Source organism: Cyprinus carpio, chromosome A5, assembly GCF_018340385.1.
Source record: "Cyprinus carpio isolate SPL01 chromosome A5, ASM1834038v1, whole genome shotgun sequence".
In the NCBI taxonomy this organism is placed as follows: domain Eukaryota; kingdom Metazoa; phylum Chordata; class Actinopteri; order Cypriniformes; family Cyprinidae; genus Cyprinus; species Cyprinus carpio.
In genome coordinates, this window is record NC_056576.1 from 16069805 (window position 1) to 16092120 (window position 22316).

Genomic DNA, 22316 nt, shown 5'->3' on the forward strand with positions numbered 1-22316 from the left:
AAATGATCTTCTTGTGGTGTAGCACTGTTAGTTTCAATGTTTCTCAATTCCCATTTTTTTATGTTGGCAATCATTTTGTACATAAAATTCTAGCACACATATAAAATAAAGACTATAAAAATGTTTATATCGTTTGCACAACAAGTTATTTTCAGTCTTTATTGAACTAGTAATTCAAAGTTTTAGTTTTTAAACACATTTGTGGTGGTCATTTACAGTCATTGTCCCATACAGAGAATTTCTATGGTCAATATGTGCAGAACATAGTCACACCATTACAAAACACTAGTATCATTTAATCTAGAATTCAGTTTGCACATTTAGAACATTCCGATTATTTTTTTTGTTTATTTTGCTTAGTTGATATTATTTGATCTCTGAATTTGGTTCACTATGATGGACTTTTCATAATGAGGGTTATGCATTGACAGGTAGCAGCCGAAGAGTTCAGGCCAAACACAGACTGGTACATAATCACAGAGAAAATAATACATGTACAATGGCCAAGGCAAATTAATCATAAAATAAAATTACTACTTTTGTATTATATAATACATTTCAGCATTCATTCTTGCTGCTTGTTTTTCAAGCATGTTAATCCTCTCTAGAATGTTGCAACAATCTTATATCAACAATGAGCACAAGTTCAATAAACGGCAGTTTCACTGCCATGTTTCAGATGATTTATTGGCCATGCTCTACGTAAAAAATAAAATAAAATAAACTGTCAGAGTTAATCAAACTGTCTACATCTCTCAGACATGACTGCCAGAGACAGCTAATTGTTGTTTTTATGCTCCATTTTACCTTTGTGGGGTTAAATCCCAACCTAGGCATGCTTTTCTTATTTGTTTCAATATGGTTATGATATGAAACGCAAACTCTAACAAATCTCTTATGTTTCGGCTGTCAAACTGATTTCACAGTTGGTCTCGGATGATGGCATAGCCTATCCATACCAAATATACACAGCCAAATACATAAGGCGATGTGTTTTCATTGTGATAATGGTTCACCTTTCGGCATTTGTGTGTTCTGAAAATAAAAAGGTAAACATTTTAAAAGTCTTTCTTGGTGGTCTAGGCTAGTGCACAAAATGATTCACGTTTTAAGGTAACGATAAATCAACCAATCAACTAACATGTTAAATCAATCAACGAGACAACTACATAATCTCAGAGTGACTGGTGTGATGTTCAAACACAACTATTATTAAAAGGCCAATAAATGCAGAGTTCCTGTTAACAGCAAATTACTTTGGTGTGTATCTCAATAGAAAAACATACAAGAATGAAAAATGCAGGAATAACGCCAACAGGGGCGTCATGCACAATTATTATTATTATTTTTTTGATATTTTATTATTTAAATATTCCTTTTTATTCAAAATATTACCAGACGTGTTAACTATATCATGAAATAACTAGATTCTTAAAAATGTGTAAGTAAATGCATTTTGCACCTTTATAGATTAGTTGATATAGCCTATAATTGGCGATAGTAACCTTAATAGTGTAATCTATTAATAAAAACACATCTTTTTACTTAAGTACCAAATATGGGTGACATGCCATAAATATTCTGACTTTGTATTTAATGTGAATTTTATAAAAACATTGTAATTGTAACTCTCAACATTGTAACTCTCAAAAACTTACATAATTACTGAAGTTGTTTACGTTTACACTGTGAAATTAATATCCTAACTTCGTACGCACATCTGCACTTTGTTGTTTCTGATGAGAGAATTGTCAGAGCAGAATGCACGCACTGCACCTTCTAATCATGCCGGAGTGATTGTAGGAAATGTAAAAAATAATATTTGACTAATTTTTGAAAGCTGCGTTCAAAATCCACTTGTCTCAAAAATCAGTTTGAATGGGCATGACGCCTCTGAATACCAAGACCAATCTTTGGACATATGGTTTTAGTAAATGACCAAGTATTGCAAAATGTATTTCAGATGTGGTTCCATCCTCGTCATAGTTACTGCAGCTGTCTTCAAAAGCCTGGAAAGTTTCAAGATAGAGCTTTGCCTTATTAGGAAAAAATCTATGATTAAAACTCTCTCTCTGTTTCCAAAGGTCAGACAACACCTTCTGCTTTTAATTAGTGTTTTTAACAGACCATATTTTAAAGTGGGGTTTATTAGAGTTTACAATTGTAAAACATCAGTGAGATGTGCTTGAATAATAATGAATGCTATGAAAATATGGACAAAAAATCATGGCTTTGATCAAGAAAAATATGTGGGAAAAAAATCATTCTCATATAAATTATTACTATTATGATAAACTGACTTGTTGTTCTATATCAGATGAGACAATTCGGCATACAAAAAGCTCAACACACAATACCAAAGACGTTTCTGCCATTTTAATTTATGATGCTTGATAGATGTTTACTATTGCATTGTTACGCTTTCAAATTGTGTCCCATATGAATTTATGTGTTTAAATTATGTTTAAAATATAGCAAGCTGTGGTGCGAAGCAAGGCTAATAGAATTTAAAACTTAAAAAATATCAAATTTAACCACTTTTTAGGTCGTTCCTATGTCCCTGCTTGTACTGTGTTCATTTACTAAAACAAAATGATACTTAAAATGTATTGAGGTGCTTTCATGAGACAGTCTGAAGATGATTGTTTAGATTCCTTACAGATATTATGTTATGATTACTCTCTGTAAAAAGCTTGCATCAAAGAATGCTTAGGTGCTTGCATCTCCCAGTCACCCCTACCTCCATTTGGTCTCTGACTCTCTTACTTACATAGGAATTTGCTTCATAATGTCCAGGAATGGATAACAGGCTACCTCTTGACTAAATAAATGCTGATAAAACTGGAAAAACCCTCTGCATTTCTTAAGGGCATAATACAAACTGTAAGAGCTACTTATCTTCATGCAGTGGCCAAGACAGATCTATCACAGCGTTCTGGTGCTATGTGGGAGGTCTGATCTTTCCAGCAACTCTGATATTTGATAAGTGGACACACTCATTAGACATGACTGAATTCCTGTGATTATAGTAGATGTGAATATTTTGGTCATGCCTTAGCACAGTTGACGTGTATAGAGAAAGGGGTGGGGGGGGTTGGGGTGAGATGTTTTCCCTTGTGTATATCATTCAAATTTCTAATTCAACATATTTGTTAAATCAAGTTATGTAGACGAAGGGGTCACCAAACCCTGATCAAACTCACCTGAACCAGCTAATCAAGGTCTTGTATGTACTTGAAACTTCCAGGCAGGTGTGCTGAGGCAAGTTGGAGATAAACTCTGCAGAACACCGGCCCCCCAGGACCGAGTTTGGTGACCCCTGATGTAGACAATCTTTGAAGCCTACATTCTCAGAAATAAAGGTACAAATGCTGTAACTGGGGAAGTACCTTTTCAAAAGTTACATGTTTGTACCTAAAGGATCCATTTTGGTACCTTAAAGGTACATATTAGTACTTAAAGTGTACATATAAGAACCTAATAGGAACAAAAGTGTACCTTTTGAAAAAGTACCGCCCCAGTGACAGCTTTTGTACCTTTATTTCTGAGAGTGTAGGGAAAGATTAGCAATGATAGTTTTGTGGTGAAGCACATGAAACAAAACGTCTACGTTACGTATGTAACCCTCGTCCCCTAAAGGAGGGAACGGAGACATTACGTCAGATAGAGACTGACGAATGGGGTCTTGCCCGAGAGCCCAATCACCTTCGAGTGGTAACAAAACGAGCCAATGGTACACAATGTACCTTGGTCTGTGGGATTTGCATCGCGAGCTCCGCCCCGCTGTGTGGGTATATAAGGAGCAGCACAAGCAGCTCACATTCAAGTCTTCGCTGAGGAACCGAGCCCAGTGACCTAGCTGTTCAGTGGAACAGCGATGTGGCAAAGAGATGTAACGTCTCCGTTCCCTCCTTCAGGGAACGAGGGTTACATACGTAACCTAGACGTTCCTTTTCAGTCGGTCACATTCCAATTTACGTCAGAAAGAGACTGACGAATGGGGTCCCTTACAAAACGCCACATGGCTGTCTTCCAGTGACCCGTGTGAGTGATAGCACCCTGTCGTGAGGCCAGCATGAGTGAGGGTCTATGCCTGACACAGAATACACTGGGTAGCATATTCCAGCTGGACGTATGCTAGCAGGCTGCCTGCTCATAGGAGGACTTACAAGGCAGGTATCAACCGAGAGGTGGTGATACACATGAATTCTGAGGTACCCAGCCCGCAGGGTGGAAGTTTCAACAACAGAGCTGGCAAGGTGCTTGCCAAGGGAAAGACACATGCTACGAAGAGATTTACTGTGGAGATACACACGTGGGATTCCCCAGAAAGGAGAATCACAACACATGGAGGCACCTAGTCCCACACAGGGCTGACAGATAGGGCATGCATGCAAGTGCTGGACATCAACAGTGCTGGAGGAACCCAGGGTTCTGAACTGAGGAACTCACCTGAGGGAAATAGCGCACGTATCCAATCCGTTGAGTGGAATGGCGCAGCAAGCGGATTGACACCTAGCAGGTCCTTACTGGCCCGAAGGGGCGAGTACCCGGGAGGACACGGGCTCTACCAGGAGATTATAAAACCTCGCAAATGTGTTAGGTGTCGCCCAGCCCGCAGCTCTACAGATGTCTGTTAGCGAGGCGCCATGTGCCAGCGCCCAGGAGGAGGCTACACTCCTAGTTGAGTGAGCTCTAACCCCTAGGGGGCATGGCAGGTCTTGAGCCTGATAAGCCAGGACAAAAGCATCCACTATCCAGTGGGATAACCTCTGCTTGGAGACAGCCTTTCCCTTCTGCTGGCCTCCGTAACAAACAAAGAGCTGGTCTGAGGTCCTGAAGCACTGAGTTCTGTCCATGTAAGTGCGGAGTGCACGTACTGGACAGAGCAGCATCAGGGCTGGGTCTGCCTCCTCCAGGGGCAGTGCTTGCAAGTTCACCACCTGATCTCTAAAAGGAGTGGTGGGAACTTTGGGCACGGATCCAGGCCGGGGTTTCAAGATAACGTGAGGGTTGGCCGCCCCGAATTCCAGGCACGCTTCATCAACTGAAAATGCCTGCAGGTCACCGAAGCCAAAGCCGTCAGGAGCACAGTCTTCAATGATAATAACTTTAGCTCTACTGAGAGCAAGGGTTCGAAGGGAGCCCTCTGCAGTGCCGATAGAACAACTCCGAGGTCCCAAGAGGGAACTTGATGAGGGCGAGGCGGATTGAGCCTCCTGGCCCCTTTCAGGAACCTGATGATCAGATCATGCTTCCCAAGAAACTTACCTTCAACAGGGTCATGGTGAGCCAAAATGGCGGCCAGATAGACCTTCAGGGTGGAAGGAGACAGCCTTCGTTCCAACCCTTCCTGAAGAAAGGAAAGCACTGACTCGATCAGGCATCACCAGGGGTCTTCACGACGTGAAGAACACCAGGTGACGAAGAGGTTCCACTTCAGAGCATAGGCATGTCTGGTAGACAAGGCTCTAGCCGAGGTGATGGTAGCTACCACCTGAGGTGGCAAGGTACCAAACCTTCCGTGAGCCATCCAAAACCCACACATGTAGGTTCCAAAGATCGGGACGCGGGTGCCAGAGGGTGCCCCGTCTCTGAGAAAGGAGGTCTTTCCTCATAGGAATTTTGCACCAGAGCGTCCGTGCCAAGGGTGCCCTCGGTCAGGGAGTAAAACAACTGGCAGTGGGAATTTTCTGGAGAGGCAAACAGGTCTACCTGAGAGTCTCAGAATTGTTCCCAAATCAGCTGAACTGACTGGGGGTGGAGTCTCCATTCCCCGTGGCGAGACTGCTGACGTGAAAGCCTGCCCGGAATGTTGCTTCTGACTCCACAAGAGGAGATGGCGGGTGAGTTGCGACATGCGGCGGGAGCGTAGACCGCCCTGACGATTGATGTACGCTACGGTCGCAGTGTTGTCCGTATGGACCAGAACGTGCTTGTCCTTCAGCAGGGCCCTGGAGTGGTGCAGAGCAAGCCGTACTGCTAGCAATTCGAGGCAATTGACATGCCACTGAAGTCGGGGTCCTTTCCAGGAACCTGACACAGCACGCCCGTTGCACATGGCACCCCAGCCCGTGGCAGAGGCATCTGTTGACACAACAACATGTCTGGACACTGGTTCTCTTTTCCCAGTTGACCCGAAGACCCAGACGGGTGAGGTGTCTGAGCACCAGATCCCTGTGCTCGCACAACCGCGCTCGAGAGTGAGCTAGAATCAGCCGCCAGTTGTTGTGGTTGTTGATGATGAGGACTTGTTGTTTGATGGGAGGAGGGGCTCCCTCCGCGACCTTTGTAAAGACACGGGGAGACAGGGCCAACCCGAATGGGAGAACCTTGTACTGGTATGCCTGCCCCTCGAAAGCAAACCGAAGAAACGGTCTGTGTCGAGGAAGAATAGAGACATGAAAGTACGCGTCCTTCAGGTCGATTGCTGCAAACCAATCCAATGGACGAATGCATTCGAAAATGCGCTTGGGCGTTAGCCTCTTGAACAGAAGTCTGTGAAGAGCTCGGTTCAAGGCAGGCAATTCCAGGATTGGCCGTAGCCCACCTGTTTTCTTGGGTTCTATGAAGTAGTGGCTGTAAAAGCTGGACTTCATGTCGACTGGAGGGACCGGCTCTATCCCACCCTTTGCCAGCAGGGTTGCAACCTCCGCACGCATGACAGGAGCATCCTTGCCCACCATCATCGCGCGAGCACCCCAAAACCTGGGGGGACGCCAGGCGAACTGAATCGCGTAGCCGAGCCTGATCGTTCGGATGAGCCAGCGGGACAGCCTGGGGAGCTCTAGCCAGGCTCCCAGAAACCGATCCAGTGGGGTCAAGGGAACTACAGGCATACTCACAGTGGGGCAGCGAGGTGGAACAGACAGCCCTGGCATGGGAGGCATAGCGTCCCTTAGCGGGGGCGGAGTGCAAGCACTCGTCTGATTCCGAGTGGCAAAGAGGGCATGAGAAGGCAATGCATTCTCAAGCCGGCTCTGCGTGGAAACTGGCAAGGGAAGAAGGGAACGAGAGCGGCGAGGAAGCACGTCGCCAACTGTCGTCTGTGGCCTCTTGGGAGGGGGGGCCAGTGGCGGAACAAAAAGAGAACGATAACAAAGGATTCTCCCCCAGCCCTCCTCTTCCGGGGGAAGGAGTGGTCCTGCTACCATCTCCTGATGAGCTGACATCCTCAACTCCGGGTCGCCCGTCTCAGGAACGCCGCTTGGCCTGACGCTTGGCAGGTTTAGGGGCAGAGATGGGCTGCGCCGCCCTTCTGCGGACATCTCCTCGCTGCGGTCGGGGTGAAGGCTGCTGCTGTGGCCGAGCGGGAGTGGAGGAGACCACAGACCACATTTTTTCATCAAAAATGCATTTGATACTTAAAAATTAGACATCTAATTTATAAAAACACCTTAAATTCTATAGATTGTGGAAAAATATCTATTTAATATGGTTTAAGTAGTTCCGAATGTTCCATTATTTGCTACAGTTCTCATATGAAAGGCTCTAGTCTCTTGTTGCTGGAAAAAAGGATGCAATTTGGCAAACCAAGGGTTTTATTTAACAGGTCCCTGTGTACTGACATAGAGTTTGCAAGAAAAAGAAAAAAAAAAAAATTCAGTTGCGGGATTTTCAGTTGAAAGTTCAGTTTTCTCTGTTGCTATTGTTGAATTCCTTTGGGTAAACCAAAACTCTAAAGGGAACATGAATGTAAAAGTAATTTACAGCCTGAAATGTTCACCTTTAAGCCTCACAAAAACCAGAAAGGGAATGAAGGTTAAGGGGTTGAACTCTCTTGAAATTAGCCATAAACATTATGTTGAGTAATGAAGTGCTAAGTGACTAGGGAAATGAAAATGGTAGCATTACTGCAGAAACATAAATGTACAGGTTAGCTGAGTGTTTTATTGAAATGTTGCACTAAAGCTTTCAGTCTGAGGGAAATGTGCCGTAATTGTACATTACATATATGCCATGTAATTTATGGTTTGCCAGAACAAAACATGATCATACAAAAGCAGCTTTATCTAGGTTTAAATATATCACTCACAAACTCACCATCCTTTGGGATGGGACTAAGGTGAACACAAGTGTGCAAAGCTGTCCCGGACCCCTCACACACCGAGAAGAGGGGATGCTGAGAGCAAAACTGAAAGAGTGTAAGGGTGGGGGTGTGGGAGGACAGGGTTTGCCAGCTAAGCAGCTCAGGCAGCTATTGTTGGTGCACCTGGCCGCAAGACTCATTTCTAATTTATAAAGCGCCTCCCAGAGCTGCCAAGGGGAGCTTTACTCCTGAGGCACCTCAGACCACTATTGTTTATTATTCTCCCCCAGCTCCCACTTACAACTGACTGCAGAACATTGACCAGAAACACACTTGTGGCTTGATTTTTCATTTTAGTGTGGAGCTTGGGAAGTGAGTCACGGTTAGAATGTGTTTTATACCAGGCATATACAGCACACACATTTATTCATATTGTAAACACACTTACTTGGACTCCAGCGCACACAGAGCCATAAATGTACATGCTCTACAAACTGCTCACTCCATAACTCAGTCATCATTAGTCTGTGTGTATAGTGCCAGTAAAGTAACTACAGCACTTTCTCTAGAATCACTATAGTAATGTGCAGAATAATTTTTTTTAGGTGCAAAATGATGGACAAATCCTTTTGAGAATCTTATTTTACCTATCTTTTTTTTTTTTTTTTTGATCACACAGAGACTATGTATCGTCATAACTGTCAAAACTAATGGATCGATTCTCCTATTTAAATAATGAAAATATCTGTTTTGCCTGGACACATGAAATGTAAATTTTTACTTTAAATATTTTAATGCTTTTTTTCCCCACGTTTTTTAGTAAAATGGCAATTTAAAGGAATAGATTACTTAAAAATTAATTCAGTCATTCTAAACCTGTATGACTTTCTTTCTTCCATGGAACAGAAAAGGAGATGACCATGAGAAAAGCCCCAAAATAACAAATTTCACCACAGCTCTCAAATCTCATTCATGTTCACATTGAAATATGGTGCATCAAAAAGTTGCCAGACCAAGATTGATGTTTATAGTTCTGTACATTGTTGGTTCCCTGGTAAATGTAACACATAATTGTATCAAATACAACATCATGGCTGTACTTGCTAACATCTCTTTTTGTGTTAGTCAGAAGAAAGTAAGTTATACAGGTTTAAATTAACATAATGATTTTTGGATGAACTATCCCTTTAAGGTCACCTATGCTGTAATTTATGAACTTGTCTCTTCTTTTCATTGTGCATGCAAAGTTCCAGCAGTATACTGGATCCAGAACATACTGAAACAGGATTTCTTAAAAAAAAAAAAAAAAAAAAAAAATTAAAAAAAAAAAAAAAAAAACCTTTTTATGTGAAGCACCCAAAAACTTACCTTCTCATTAAAGAATGGACTGAGATTATATTAAAGCTAATGAAGTCCAACCAGAGTCATACCTGCACTTTTCTCCTAGACAATGTTTCTTTGTGCTCAACTTGGAGATGGAGAACTATCATCTTTCCAAGTGCCTATGGCTAGTCAGACGGAGAGAGAGGAAGAGAAAGAGAGAGACTCAGAAGACCTTTTTTTTCTCAATTTGACAAAACATTAGCATAAAAAACAAACAAACAAAAAATATTTTAAATAAATAAATATGAATATTAAATGGAAAGGGAGTGAGAGGGAGAGAAACAGATAATGCTAGGGGGATTTTATCTGTTGAAGAATCCAAGTTTCCCCAAAGTTTGCCAGGTCTCCCGCAATAGTGTCTGTCTCAAGTCTCCCCCTGTTGGAGAAAAGTGGAAAGTCACATGGCTTTTCAGCAGATCACAGTATGCAGATGGCCTGTTTGAAAAGGAAGATTGACCTTTGATAAATCCTTTGTTGTCTGATAGTGCAAGGAGTTCACTCTTCCATCTGTTTATGTAAGTTAAAGAGAAATACACTTCATTAAACATTATGCAAAATAGAAATTTTCTTAACTTCTATCTATCTATCTATCTATCTATCTATCTATCTATCTATCTATCTATCTGTCTATCTGTCTATCGGTCTGTCGGTCTGTCTGTCTGTCTGTCTGTCTGTCTGTCTGCCTAAAAGACAAAAAAAAGAAACAAAGAAAGAAAGAAAGGTGAGATCAAGACCCATCTAAACCCAAAGCCCATTAAACATACCATTAAACATTAAACACCCATTAAACATAAATAATTTTTCATCAGTTTTTAAAAAAATCTATTTTATCAATAGCTCCCCGACACTGAGTAAACAATTATCATTTATCCCTTAATATTGCTCTCAAAGGCCAAGCTCATCCTCACTACAGAGATCATTGTGCACTTTTATACTTGGTCTTTCTATAGAATATTCTGTAGAATTGCAGTAATGCATTTCCCCATTGAGAATAAACAATACTGCAATTACATTGTGAAACAAAATTCTCTTTGGTCAGCATTCATATTTTCTACAACAGAATGTATTTAAACTACTTTATAGATACTGAATGTGAACAGAAACATCTATTTAACTTGGTGATGCATCAAAAATGTTTCTACACCCCTACGATGATTGTTAATTGCAGATTACTTATACTGTTGTAAATTGTATATTCAAAAGTCAACCAGACCAGGAACAAACTTGCTTTACTTTGGAAAAGAAAATGGTCTTGTTTGGCATGACAGGAAAGGCAGTCATTGTTCACTATGATTCACTTAGTGTGATCTGCAGTGTGCAAGTAGGTGAGATGTTGTTGGACATTTACACCACAATCTGATACTCCGTCTGGGAAGAAGATGGGGACTTCTCGTTGCTTCGAGCTCAAGTATGTGATGAAGAGGGATTCCAAGACTAATAGCACAGTAACTGGCTATTCTCCATTCCTCTGCGAGAGGCTGGCTCCCATCATGCACTTCTTCGCCAGCTCTGACTGCCTTCTCTAATTGCAAGCACCACGCATTCCCAGAATGCCTCACTCGGTTTTCCAGCTGATATTTTTTCCCCTTAGATTTTATGTATTTATGAAATGAAGTGCAAAGAGGGAAGCCCTATTCTTTGTTGTGGTACTACACAACAACTACTCTATTCCTTACAGTTTTCCTGCTCTGTCCCCAGGCTACCACCTACAAAAAAAAACAAACAAAAAAAAAAAAAAAAACATGTAAAAAGAAACATTTTAGTCAAAACATTCTGTAGTTAATCAATATTTTTCAGACCACCACAAGAGGGAGACAAAATCGTTTGCAACAGCCCACTTTGATGTAAGAACCCTGCATTTTTCTTTCTCATTTAGATGAGAACATGTTGACTTGTGTAAATTACAGTTTACAAATAACATTTTAACAGAGGCATTAAAATGATTATTTGTAAATAGTATTTGATCTCTTTACATGCATTCTGTCTTCACCATAGCCAGCACATCCTCATTTGTGTAGTTTGATGGATGCTGTATTTGCTCTCGGGCACATTGATCTGTGGGTGTTTGTGGGCACATAGTATGAATAACCTTGGTCCTCTCTGCCCACAGTGTTCTCAAATCTCTTGTGCTCTTTTTAACTTGATAGAGACAATGATGAGAGATACTGCTATAAGAAAATATAGTTTGTCTGTATACTGACACACAGTATGTTTGCTGTACAGTACATCACACAAAACATTTGTATATGGCATGTTTGGGGCTATTAATAAGGTTAGAGGAGGATTTCTTCTTCATTTGCAGGCTCTGCATGCATTTTTCATCATTTAAAACAAATAGGTTGCTTAACTCCCTGTTGTGTACCAATAAAAGCAAAATGCTTTAATGCATAAATGCCAAATAAATGCATTTATTTTATTGATTTAAAAGTACAGCATAGAATCCCCCTCAATAAATCATAAGGGAATAATTTAGGGTTTAATGAGTGGAGAAGTCTAATATTTTATTGGAAGGTCGAAAAATTATATTTTGTTTAAAAATGTCATGGTCAAAAAAAAAAAAAGAAAAAAAAGAAAAAAGAGAAGAAAAAAAAAGGAAAAAGAACCAAACACATTTATAGGTGAATCAGTCACAATAACAATCAATTACATGCATTTAGAAAATAGATTATCATTTATAATTAATTTAATTTATTTCTTGGGGACTTTATGTTTTTTTCTCATTAAATTTTATGTCTTGTGGCTATACTTTTAAGTATTTTTACATGAACAGATTGGCCCCATTCACTTCCACTGTACAGTAAGTGCCTCACTATAATTTTACATGAAATGGAAAGACAAATAGAAATGAATTATTTTAATCAATATTATGCCACAAGTGCAGTTGAATTGATCTCTACTTGTGAACTATGAATATTCCTCTAAATAAGTGCTCAACCCCAAGAATACAACAGAATGTCTAGAAGGATTTGTAGTCAAGAAAAAAGACAAAGGAAGAAATTAGTGCTCTTTTTAACAGTAAGCACACAGGAATATGTTAATTAAATTAACCTTGAATACTGGCACAGAGCACTACAGGCTGTCCTTGCCCTTTATGACCTTCAGCATCACCAGCAGTGGCACACAAGAGCTTGCAGCTGCGTGACCTCAGTTTCACAAGGGCCTGATTCTGCTACACTACTGCTATTCACTTGGAATGGTGTGCAACAGTACACCAAAGAAGAAAAACCACACCACATCTCCTCACAGCATTTCCTTGGGCGAATTCATTCATCCTTATAATTTTTTTTTAATTGCTTAATTGATTGATGGCAGAGCAGAATAATCAATGATTTGTTGATAAGACAGCTTACATTTAAATTGAAAACTGAATTTATTTCACTTCAGACTCCAGTTTGAGGCTGCCTTCATGTGCTTGTCTTAGACTAGATTCCCTTATCCAGGTGTTAACCATTCGAAAGGAAACAGCAAAATTGGTCTGGCTTCAGACAAAAACCACTTCAAGCATCACCAAGAATGAGGTCTTGACACCTGTAGGTACATCATCGAACATGACATCACTGTGAATGTTTTAGCCTGAGGTTATAGCACTATACTTTCTTGGCTGTATATAAATAAAGTGCTTTGTATAACGGTTCTTGACATTTCCATAGGCATATTCAGAATATATATATATATATATATATATATATATATATATATACTATATATATATGATATTATATATATATATTATATATATATATATATATATATATATATATATATATATATATATATATATAGAATATATGTATCTCAGAAAAAGTGTTGGGAAAAACATTGACCAGATTTTCTCATGCAGTGGAAAGCCAATCCAATATATTCTAGCAGAGAATTAGAATATAGAAGCCTGTTTCTGCCACAGAAAAAAAAAAGTGATTTTGTGTCAAATTAGTGCAAAATGACATAATTTGTTGAATGTGTCTTTATTATTGAATGCTTTATTATGTTCACTGGAACAGTCTGCCAAATCCTGCAGTACATTATGTTAAGTAACAAAGCATTAAAGATAAAACTGGGATCAAATCCATTGCTGTATTAATTGTCACACTGCATGTCCATCTGTATGTACTGTATAGAAAATTTCCCCAGTGGACTGATAGCCCATCAGTTCCCATCCCCCATTTCTCCCCATTTTTCTTTTTGCTCTGTGTTTGTGTTGGGGGTCTGGAGTTGCCTAAGGAAGAAGCTGTGACATCACTGTAGGTGACCTTGGTTCCCCGTCATCCACAGCCGTATGGAAACTGGTATGTGCATAAGCATGCATGTGTGAAAATATGTGTACATGTGTGTGCTCAGCTGTGCAGTGGTTGTGAAGCAGCAGAACATTAGCTTAGAGCAAAGACCAAACCTGGTCTTCACATGTTTCCTTCTCTTTCCTTGCTCTTATCAAGAAGGCTGTAACCTGTGTCATAAATACTTTTAAAACTGACATAAATGCCGGTGTACTGAGCTTAGCAACCACATTGTCAATGTAATGAGCAAAACCTCTATTTTCATGTAAGAAATATGACCTGAAAATCATCATAGTTAACCTATTTTGCTACAATATATTAAATGCTGGCAACTGTTTTTATTTTTATTTTTAATTATGTTATAGTCCCTTAATCCTGCTTAAAGTCTTTTTTTTTTTGAAAGAAAAAAAAATATACAGTAAAAATGAGCAAATAAATAATAGATTACATTTAATAAAATTAATTGCTCAAAACCAGATTTTCCTGAGTCAAAATGAGTCAATACTGAGTCAAAATGCAGTCTTTTTTTTAATATTGAGTGTTTAACCTGTAGTTTCGTAAAAATAATGGATAATGTTCTGGCAGAAGGTTTTTTTTTTTTTTTTTACAGTGGGCACGGCTTTTTAATGACCCCCAGATGACAAAATGAAAAATACAAGAGACAGGGTCGCGGGTGTCATCTGTAAAGGACCCCAGGCTGGGTCTAAAGTCTATGTCCTGACATATCACATTTGGATCTGGTTGGGGCATGAACAAACTAATTTTGGCTCAAAGAAACAGTTTCTCACTCTGGCTGCAGAACATGGAACAGATGCAGGATGAAATACAAATATAAATACTAGCTAAGTTTGCAAAATTGTATGTTGTCTGCTTTCACATATATTGGATATTTATTTTAGGCTAATTTATGAGCCACATTGTCCCAAATTCTCTATGCTTTTAAAAAAGTTTTTAATTGCTTTAATTGCCGTTTAGGCCTTCTCAAACCGCAATGCTGTCTCAATCTGCCATTAATGCTTTGATTGCCTTTGTGATTTATTATGCTGGTATGAGATGGTCATTGAACAGTGAAAGTCACGCAGTATCCAGCCTATTTACCCAGAATTCCTGTAGAGAATATAAATTAGCTAATGGGAATTTGAATGTAGCCAGCTATGAGACTAAGAGTGGAATAAGAAAGGAAGAATAGAATGTGCAATCCACAGGAGATTTTTCTTCAAGGCATATTACCAGAATCTCAGAATAGTTCTATATGAGAATGAGAAGTAGGCTTAGAGCTCAGATTTAGCCTTTTTGCTGTAATAAAGGAATTTATTGGATGATTGGGTTGGTATGAATAAGAACCTTCTATTATTATATTTAGCATGGTGGATTTGTATTGCTAAATTTTCTGGTTTAAAAGCTAACTGAACATAAACAACCCCAAATATCATCTTTTAAAAGCTATTTTTGGAAAAGTCTTATTTTTTATTATTTAAAGATATGCAGCCCTTTCAGTTCTTTTAGTATGCCAGACATCAAAGAATCACTAAATTATTTTTTAGTTGTTCAGATGAATTTTAATTTAAAAGATAGTTGTCCGTGGTCTGCCTTTTAAATGGTCACACCGTTTATGCATTGGTATGAAATAAATGGCAAGAAATAAATCCAGATATATCAGGTGCATATACAGTATGTGTATATATACACAACAATAGAGGAGAACTAGCACACTATGGGGAGACTGAAAATACATTTTATTTATAGGCCACACACCATTTATTCTTGTCCTCACAATATTTATTCTGTCATACTTTTGCCTACATAATACACCTCACAGGTTTGGAGCACAGACTCTCAAACCTTGTTTAAGTGAGGTTGTGTAACTTGTTGAGTGAACGCTCACACGTTTTCAGAGTGTGACATCTCATGTAACACTGGCCTAAGTCTGGATCGGCTTGTTACCAGACATGGTGACGTGAAAATGAGATTTGATGCTGAATAACTTTACAGACACAGGAAGTGAGTGGAGCGGTTTTCACTCATTCATGTAAACCCAAGTATAAAGCAGTCTTTCAGGCTTTTATGGTTTAATAAACCATTCATTGAGATAATTACCCTACGTCAATAATGAACGAACATCATTAAATAATGCTGAGCAGAATGAACAAAATCACTTGGGCATGTTTATGGGTCTATTATGTCACAGTATGAATCTTTTTCCTTTAGAATTTTAATTTGATGTAAAAAGATGTGTGGCTGTCTATCTGATGAATGGTTTTGTAGCACTCAGTAACAAAAGTGAATATTTGCTGTTTTGCTCGATATTTGCTCAAAGTTAAGTTTAGCCTAAGGCCATATCCTCTTTAGTGACATCCTAAAGAAAGCCTCCCCACACAGCCTGGCATCACTTCAAATCATGTGGTGTAGTGTCAAAACATGTAGTGTCGAAACATTATCTATCCCAGCTTGTATAGCCACTACTGCAGGAAAAAAACTACTCCAGCCATCCAGCCAATGGAGGACGGCAGGGCGGAGAACGCTCTGCAATTGAACTAAAGGACCGCAGGCAGCTGTACACGAGCATCCTCTATTCTCCACACGCGCCCACATCACACAGTCAATGGATTACACCTTCTCTCTCCAAGTGCAACACCATCTGACCGTGTACCCAACGCACTTATACGAGGACTACAGTTTAGAGTTACAGGTATGTTTATAAAAATGAAGTCAAAGTCTTTGCTAGTTTGTTTAGCGGCGATGAGCGCGGCTCCAAACTAACCCTTCTCTCGACACTGTTGGAGATACTTGTCAAATGCACGAGCAACATTAGAATACCGGATTATATGGTGGTGGTGTACTTTCTCAGATTTGATGCCGCTGTGACGTGCGAAAAGCCAGTTTTGGCGCGAGCTCGATGAACGTGTCGCGTGCTGTGATGTTTACATGATAAGGGACACAGGAACTGTAATTACATTGAATTGTATCATACTTGGTGTTTAATTTGAGATACCTCAACAGTAACATTTTCGTGTGATCTTTGTTGTACCAGAAAGCAATGATGACCCCGAAAAAGGTACATTTCGTTGGCACGAGGCACTGTTGACAGATTGCTCTCGGTTTCGTCAATCTCACAGCTGTTTCATTTACTGCAAACGATCAAGTACAGAACTGAGAACCCCGCTGATGCGGGCAGTGCCAATTTTCCCAGTTTTGATCTTCGTGTTCACCTGTTGTGATCTGTGTAATTTCCTGAGACAGTAACCCTTGAACATATTAGGATTTAGTTTAGTGCCTTGAACAATTGAGGGATTATTACCTGTCCTATCTAGCCACAAGAACGACCGGTTGATTTAGATTCATGTACCAGGAAACATAATTTTGCAAAGTAAGTTAGATTAGTATTGTGAGTATTATTTATTTTTCTAGTTCTTGTTGACTGAATGACCTTGCTTAAGTAGATTTTCTTTACATTTAGGGTACAGGTTGTTCTGTACAGTGCACTGAATAAACAAAGAAAAGAAGAATGTTTAATAACTTTTTTATTTTTTCAGTCTTTCAGTCTCTCCATAAAAGCACTATGCCCACATAAGTAATGAAAGTTTCATAATGAATTTTGCAATGTTAATCCTGTTATTTTCCTGTTCATTACTATGAAGCTGCTTTGAAACAGTTTGTACTGTATAACACATTTTGTAAATAAATGTGACTTGACTTTCTTTGAGGAACTGAAGGACAACCATTTGTATTCATTTTATTTTTCTAATCATTGTTATTAATGTAATAATACATATGCAATGATTTTCCTTTTTATTATATTAAATATAAGTATTTAACCATTTGTTTAAGCGGCACTTGAAACTTTAAAGGGACAGACTCATTTTAAATGCTTAAACTTTAAGCCTTTGAAATGAGTCTGTCCCTTTAAAGTTTCTCCTCCAGGTGCTGCTTAGATCATCTTTGTGTGGAACAATGGTAGCATTAATATTCTCTTTCATATTCCTTGGAATGCAAATACATGACACAAAAGCAGATGTCTTTTTTTGTAATAAGTGGCTTTCCTCTTCTTTAACCCTGGATATGTACTTTGTCCACCCAAGACTTCAGGTGACATTTGCTGTAATTAGTGAAGAGCCAAATCTCATTCTTTTAGTTTAAACTGTATTTGTCTATATCAAATTCTAGAATTATCATTTAGGATAAAAGATGAAAAATACATTATAAGTTTTCATTTTTAGCCATACATTAGTGTATCGTCTAACAAGCTGGGCTAATAAACAGTTGTTAGGAGAGAGCAGAGTGAGAGTAAGATGTGAATTATTGATGTTTCTTTGATGCTGTTTTTCCTGTGCAGGGAAAAGAGGCTCATCTTTAATTTCTATTATTATGGTGTGTTTATGAATTAAGATTCTCTGCCTGCTAGCTAGCCAGTGGAAAACAGTATAAAGAGAGAGAGGAATGCCAGATATAACAGCATCAGTGTTCATTCATTATAGATGCATGATGGTCTGAACTGTCCCGCTGTAGTGTGGTTTTCAGTGATAAGGGAGAAGAACAACTTTAAAGTTTGCTCATTTGAACATTATTTCCTGTCAGCATTCACACGTGAGCCTCCCTGCCTCATGCCATTTTTTTTTTAAATTAAGCCATTTTCTCAGTATTAGGGGCAGTGAAATTGCACAGCGGTGGGTGGTTGGTTTAAATTGTCAGAGAAAATTATCTATGCACCACAAGGTGGCTCTGTTAGTGTAGAATCACCTTAGAATTACCTCTGGTTGGATCCTTTTTTTTTAAACACTGACTCCTGTGCAAAACCCACCATATTACAGTTGCACTTTCTGTTGAGGTTCATTTTTGTGGACTGTCCTATTCACATCAGAATTTGTGATAAAATCGCAATAATTGCGGTTTCAAAAGAGCTGTTGTTCAGATCATGATGTACATCTTAGCACAAATCTTTTATATTAAGGACCAGTTGAACTCTTTGAGATATATTTTTTTATTCTCTTATTCTAACATAAAAAGAAAAGAAAAAAGTGTGTTTTATATAAATAAACAGAGTATTATTTTTTGTCTCTGGGGAGTGTGAGAGCATTTTGTCTCTAATATTGTGTTTTTATTGTTAGAGACAAAGCCCAAACTGATGGAGAAGCTTATGGAGAGGAAAATGCCTTGCCAAAGCCCAGGGATATGATATGATATTACCTTTCACTATCTCCATTTCTGCTCACAGGAATTAAGTAGCAAATCTGACTCTGAGCTTTAGTCTCCCAGGCCAGCAATATTTCTACAGCAAGACTTACAGCAATACTAGCTATCCTCAATGCACCATGAATACATATGCTGAAAACCTCCTAAAATGCCAGACATGTTCTTATTTATTGAAAATATGGTGTTATCCAGTCTTTTTTTTTTTTTTTTTTTTTTTTAATAAGGTAGAAAAATTTAGTTGTCGTTCAAACATACCTCTTACATTAAATCTTATTATATTGTTTATCGACAAGGGTTGTTAGCTTTGAAGGAGTGAGGAAGGTTGATTCTCTGTGCCCTTTATTTGAACCCTTCCTTCATTTTATCAGATGTTGTTGGAGTCCCTGGGGTCCTAGTGTGATGAAGAAACGAGTTTTCAAATTTAATCGAATTTCTAATACGTGGTCCACATAAAAAGCCCTATTCTAATGTAAGATATGTTTGTCGTTTGGCTTCACACTGAGGGTGTATATTGTTAACTGAAAGCACCCTGCAGATATCAAAGGTACAAAAAAGTTAGCTCCAAATTAAATGGCACATTTCATAACCAATGCCAATGTTCAAGGTCGATTTTTGTCCTTATGCCCAGTGCATGCATTGTCGGTTTGAGAACCTTGTAGTACATGTTCTGAACTCTTTTCCAGTGAAAAAGTAATTATCGAAAAACATGATTTGTGTAATTTTACCGTGCTATGTCCTCTTCCTTTGGCCTAGGCTGATTCATAATTCAAGTATGAAATTGGTGAGCACTCCTCCACATTACAGCATTGGAATGGTTTTTCCATATTATGTTGTGGAAACTGGATAAAGGTTCAGGTTTATGTATGATAAAACGATTTATTGCAAAAGCGCATAGTTGAAATGTATTTTGTCCAGTTTGAGTGTAATTGCTAGACTAAAAATAATTTTCAGAAGTTTTTTTGGAAATTTTTGGAAAATGATTTAAAAGAAAAGACTATTTCAGTTATTATTTACTTAAAAAAAAAAAAACATTTAATTCAGTGTGTTACTTGCCATTTCTTTGTAATTGTTGAAATGTTCTCAATTTCCATGTGATAATTGTTTCAACACCAATTTTTGTTTTATGTTTCTGGAAGATGCTTCATATTCATACATTTCCGACTGCCTGAGGTGCAGCATGAATGTGTGACAAACATAATGTTTGTGTTCAGGATTCAGGTAGATCAACTGATGATTGCTGTTCTCATAAATACCTAATAAGCTAGGGGAAGAAACTCCTCCTTAGTCTCTCAGTTTTTGCCATCAGGCTACGGAAGTGCTTACCAGATGGCAGCAAAGTGAAAAGACCGTTACTAGGGTGGTTGGAGCCCTTGATGATTTTAACAGCTCTGCTTTTGCAGTGTTAGAGGTAGATGTCCTGCAGAGAGCGGAGAGCAGACCCTGAGATGCGCTCTGCTAAGTGCACAACTCTTTGCAGGGCTTTGCAGTCTTGACTGGAGCTGTTCCCTACCACACTGATATACACTGAGACAATACACTTTCAGTGGTCCCTGAATAGAAAGTTTTCAGGATTGCTGGTGAGACCCTGAATTTCCTCAGCTGTCGCAGATGGTACAGTCGTTGCCTGGCTTTATTAACCTGTGTTTGAATGTGGGTGGTCCAAGTCAGGTCCTCGGAGATACACCAGGGTACTTGAAGCTGCTCACCCTCTCCACAGGGATCCCGCTGATCATAAGAGGGGTATAGGGCTGCTGCTGTCTCTTCCTGAAGTCAACAATCAGCTCTTTAGTTTTTCTCACATTCAGAGAGAGACAACTGTCCTTGCACCATGATGTAAGTTTCTCTACCTCGTCCAGGTATGCGGTCTCAATATTGTTGGAAATGAGGCTCAGAATCACAGTATCATCAGCAAATTTGCTAATAGATGTGGAGCTGTGAGAAGACATGCAGTCATATGTGTAGAGAGAGTACACACACACACACACACACACACACACACACACACACACACACACACACACACACACACACACACACACACACAGAGCACTGGCCAGCCATTGTGCTGCGCCACCCGGGGAGCAGTCGGGGGTTCGGTGCCTTTGCTCAAGGGCACCTAAGTCGTGATATTGCTGGCCCGAGACTCAAACCCACAACCCTAGGGTTAGGAGTCAAACTCTTTAACCATTAGGCCACGACTTCCCCTGATTTTTACTATGAGGAATTAAAAATCAGGATTAAAAAAAAAATAAAACAGTTTTAATTGCAATTTCTAGCTGTAAAATTTTTTAGAGCTTGCCAAATCTAAAAATATATATATTCATTATAAAAATGCACAAAAAAAAGCCCCATCCCACTGGTTGAGAACCACTGCATATAGTATAGGGAAGCAATGATATTCAAATTCTGGTTGATACAATAAGCTGATGATTGTATACCATTATTTCCTTTTTTCACAAAATTAATATGAGATAATTGGCAGACACCCTGCAGCATTGCCACGGACCCCCAAATTCTCATGCATTTTTTTTTTTTTGCCCACATGAGGCCCATCTGAATGTTGCATGTCTTCCAATTAAAGTATTTGAACAGGATAATAATGTTTGACCTTCAGCTAGCTACAGGGAAGAAGCAATGAGCAAAGTTTTTGCTTTGAGAATTAAAATGAAATGACATTGAAGTAGCAAGTTTGCAAAGGCGAGGAGGGAAATAAGTGCTTAATGTCATAAGTGATCAGTTCTGTTGTAAGTTGATTTCAAATAGGCCTAGCTCACCAGCACCACATTTAAATTAGATGCTGGGTTATTGTAGCATGGCCAAATTATTACATAAAGCCATCTTAATTTACTCCATGATAATCACCCACCGTGACAAATGTATTATCTGCTAGGAGCAGGTCGCTTTCCTTCATCACGCTACAGTAAATTCTATCACATCTCCTTGCTCCTTTGCACATGACAGCAGATGTTTTCCCCATCCCCTGGACACATAACACCACTGTCTTCTGTAGGATGGTGGAAAAAGCATTTTGTACTATATCCACATAACAGCCCATGTCCATGATGCATCCAAAATTCATGAGTCTTGCAAAGAGAGACACTTTGTTCTTGTGCATTGAAACATCTGCTGTGTAAAAGAATCTCCTCTGTCACTTTGTTTTGTAAACCATTGGGGGGAATGGACTTGACCCACCCAACCAGCATTTGGCTTATGACCAGCGTGTGAATTACGGGGGTTTCGGAGGGGTCTGACCCCCCTTCTCGATTCAAGATATGAGGGTAAATTAATAAATAATCTGCGAATATCTGCATGATTGCAAATTTTACACTTATTTAATACTACAACAATTCAATAAACAATAAGTTTATTTTGTTACATTTTCAACACAATATTATCAGAATTGTCTGTTTTTGTGCAGTTTTGCCAGCAAAAATATTATC

At 39.1% G+C, this 22316-nt stretch overlaps 1 protein-coding gene across 2 annotated transcripts in view; it reads left to right on the plus strand.

Annotated features, from left to right (window-relative positions):
- The first annotated feature begins 16083 nt into the window (after positions 1–16083).
- The window catches only part of zmat4a (zinc finger, matrin-type 4a), a 77071-nt gene continuing 70838 nt past the window's right edge, over positions 16084–22316 (plus strand). The window contains exon 1 of one of the 2 annotated variants that reach the window (XM_042755252.1): positions 16084–16375. In XM_042755252.1, the coding sequence (XP_042611186.1) occupies positions 16289–16375 (87 nt within the window). In that variant the 5' untranslated portion in view covers positions 16084–16288. The remainder of the gene's footprint in view (positions 16376–22316) is intronic. The other variant, XM_042755254.1, reaches the window with a different exon arrangement.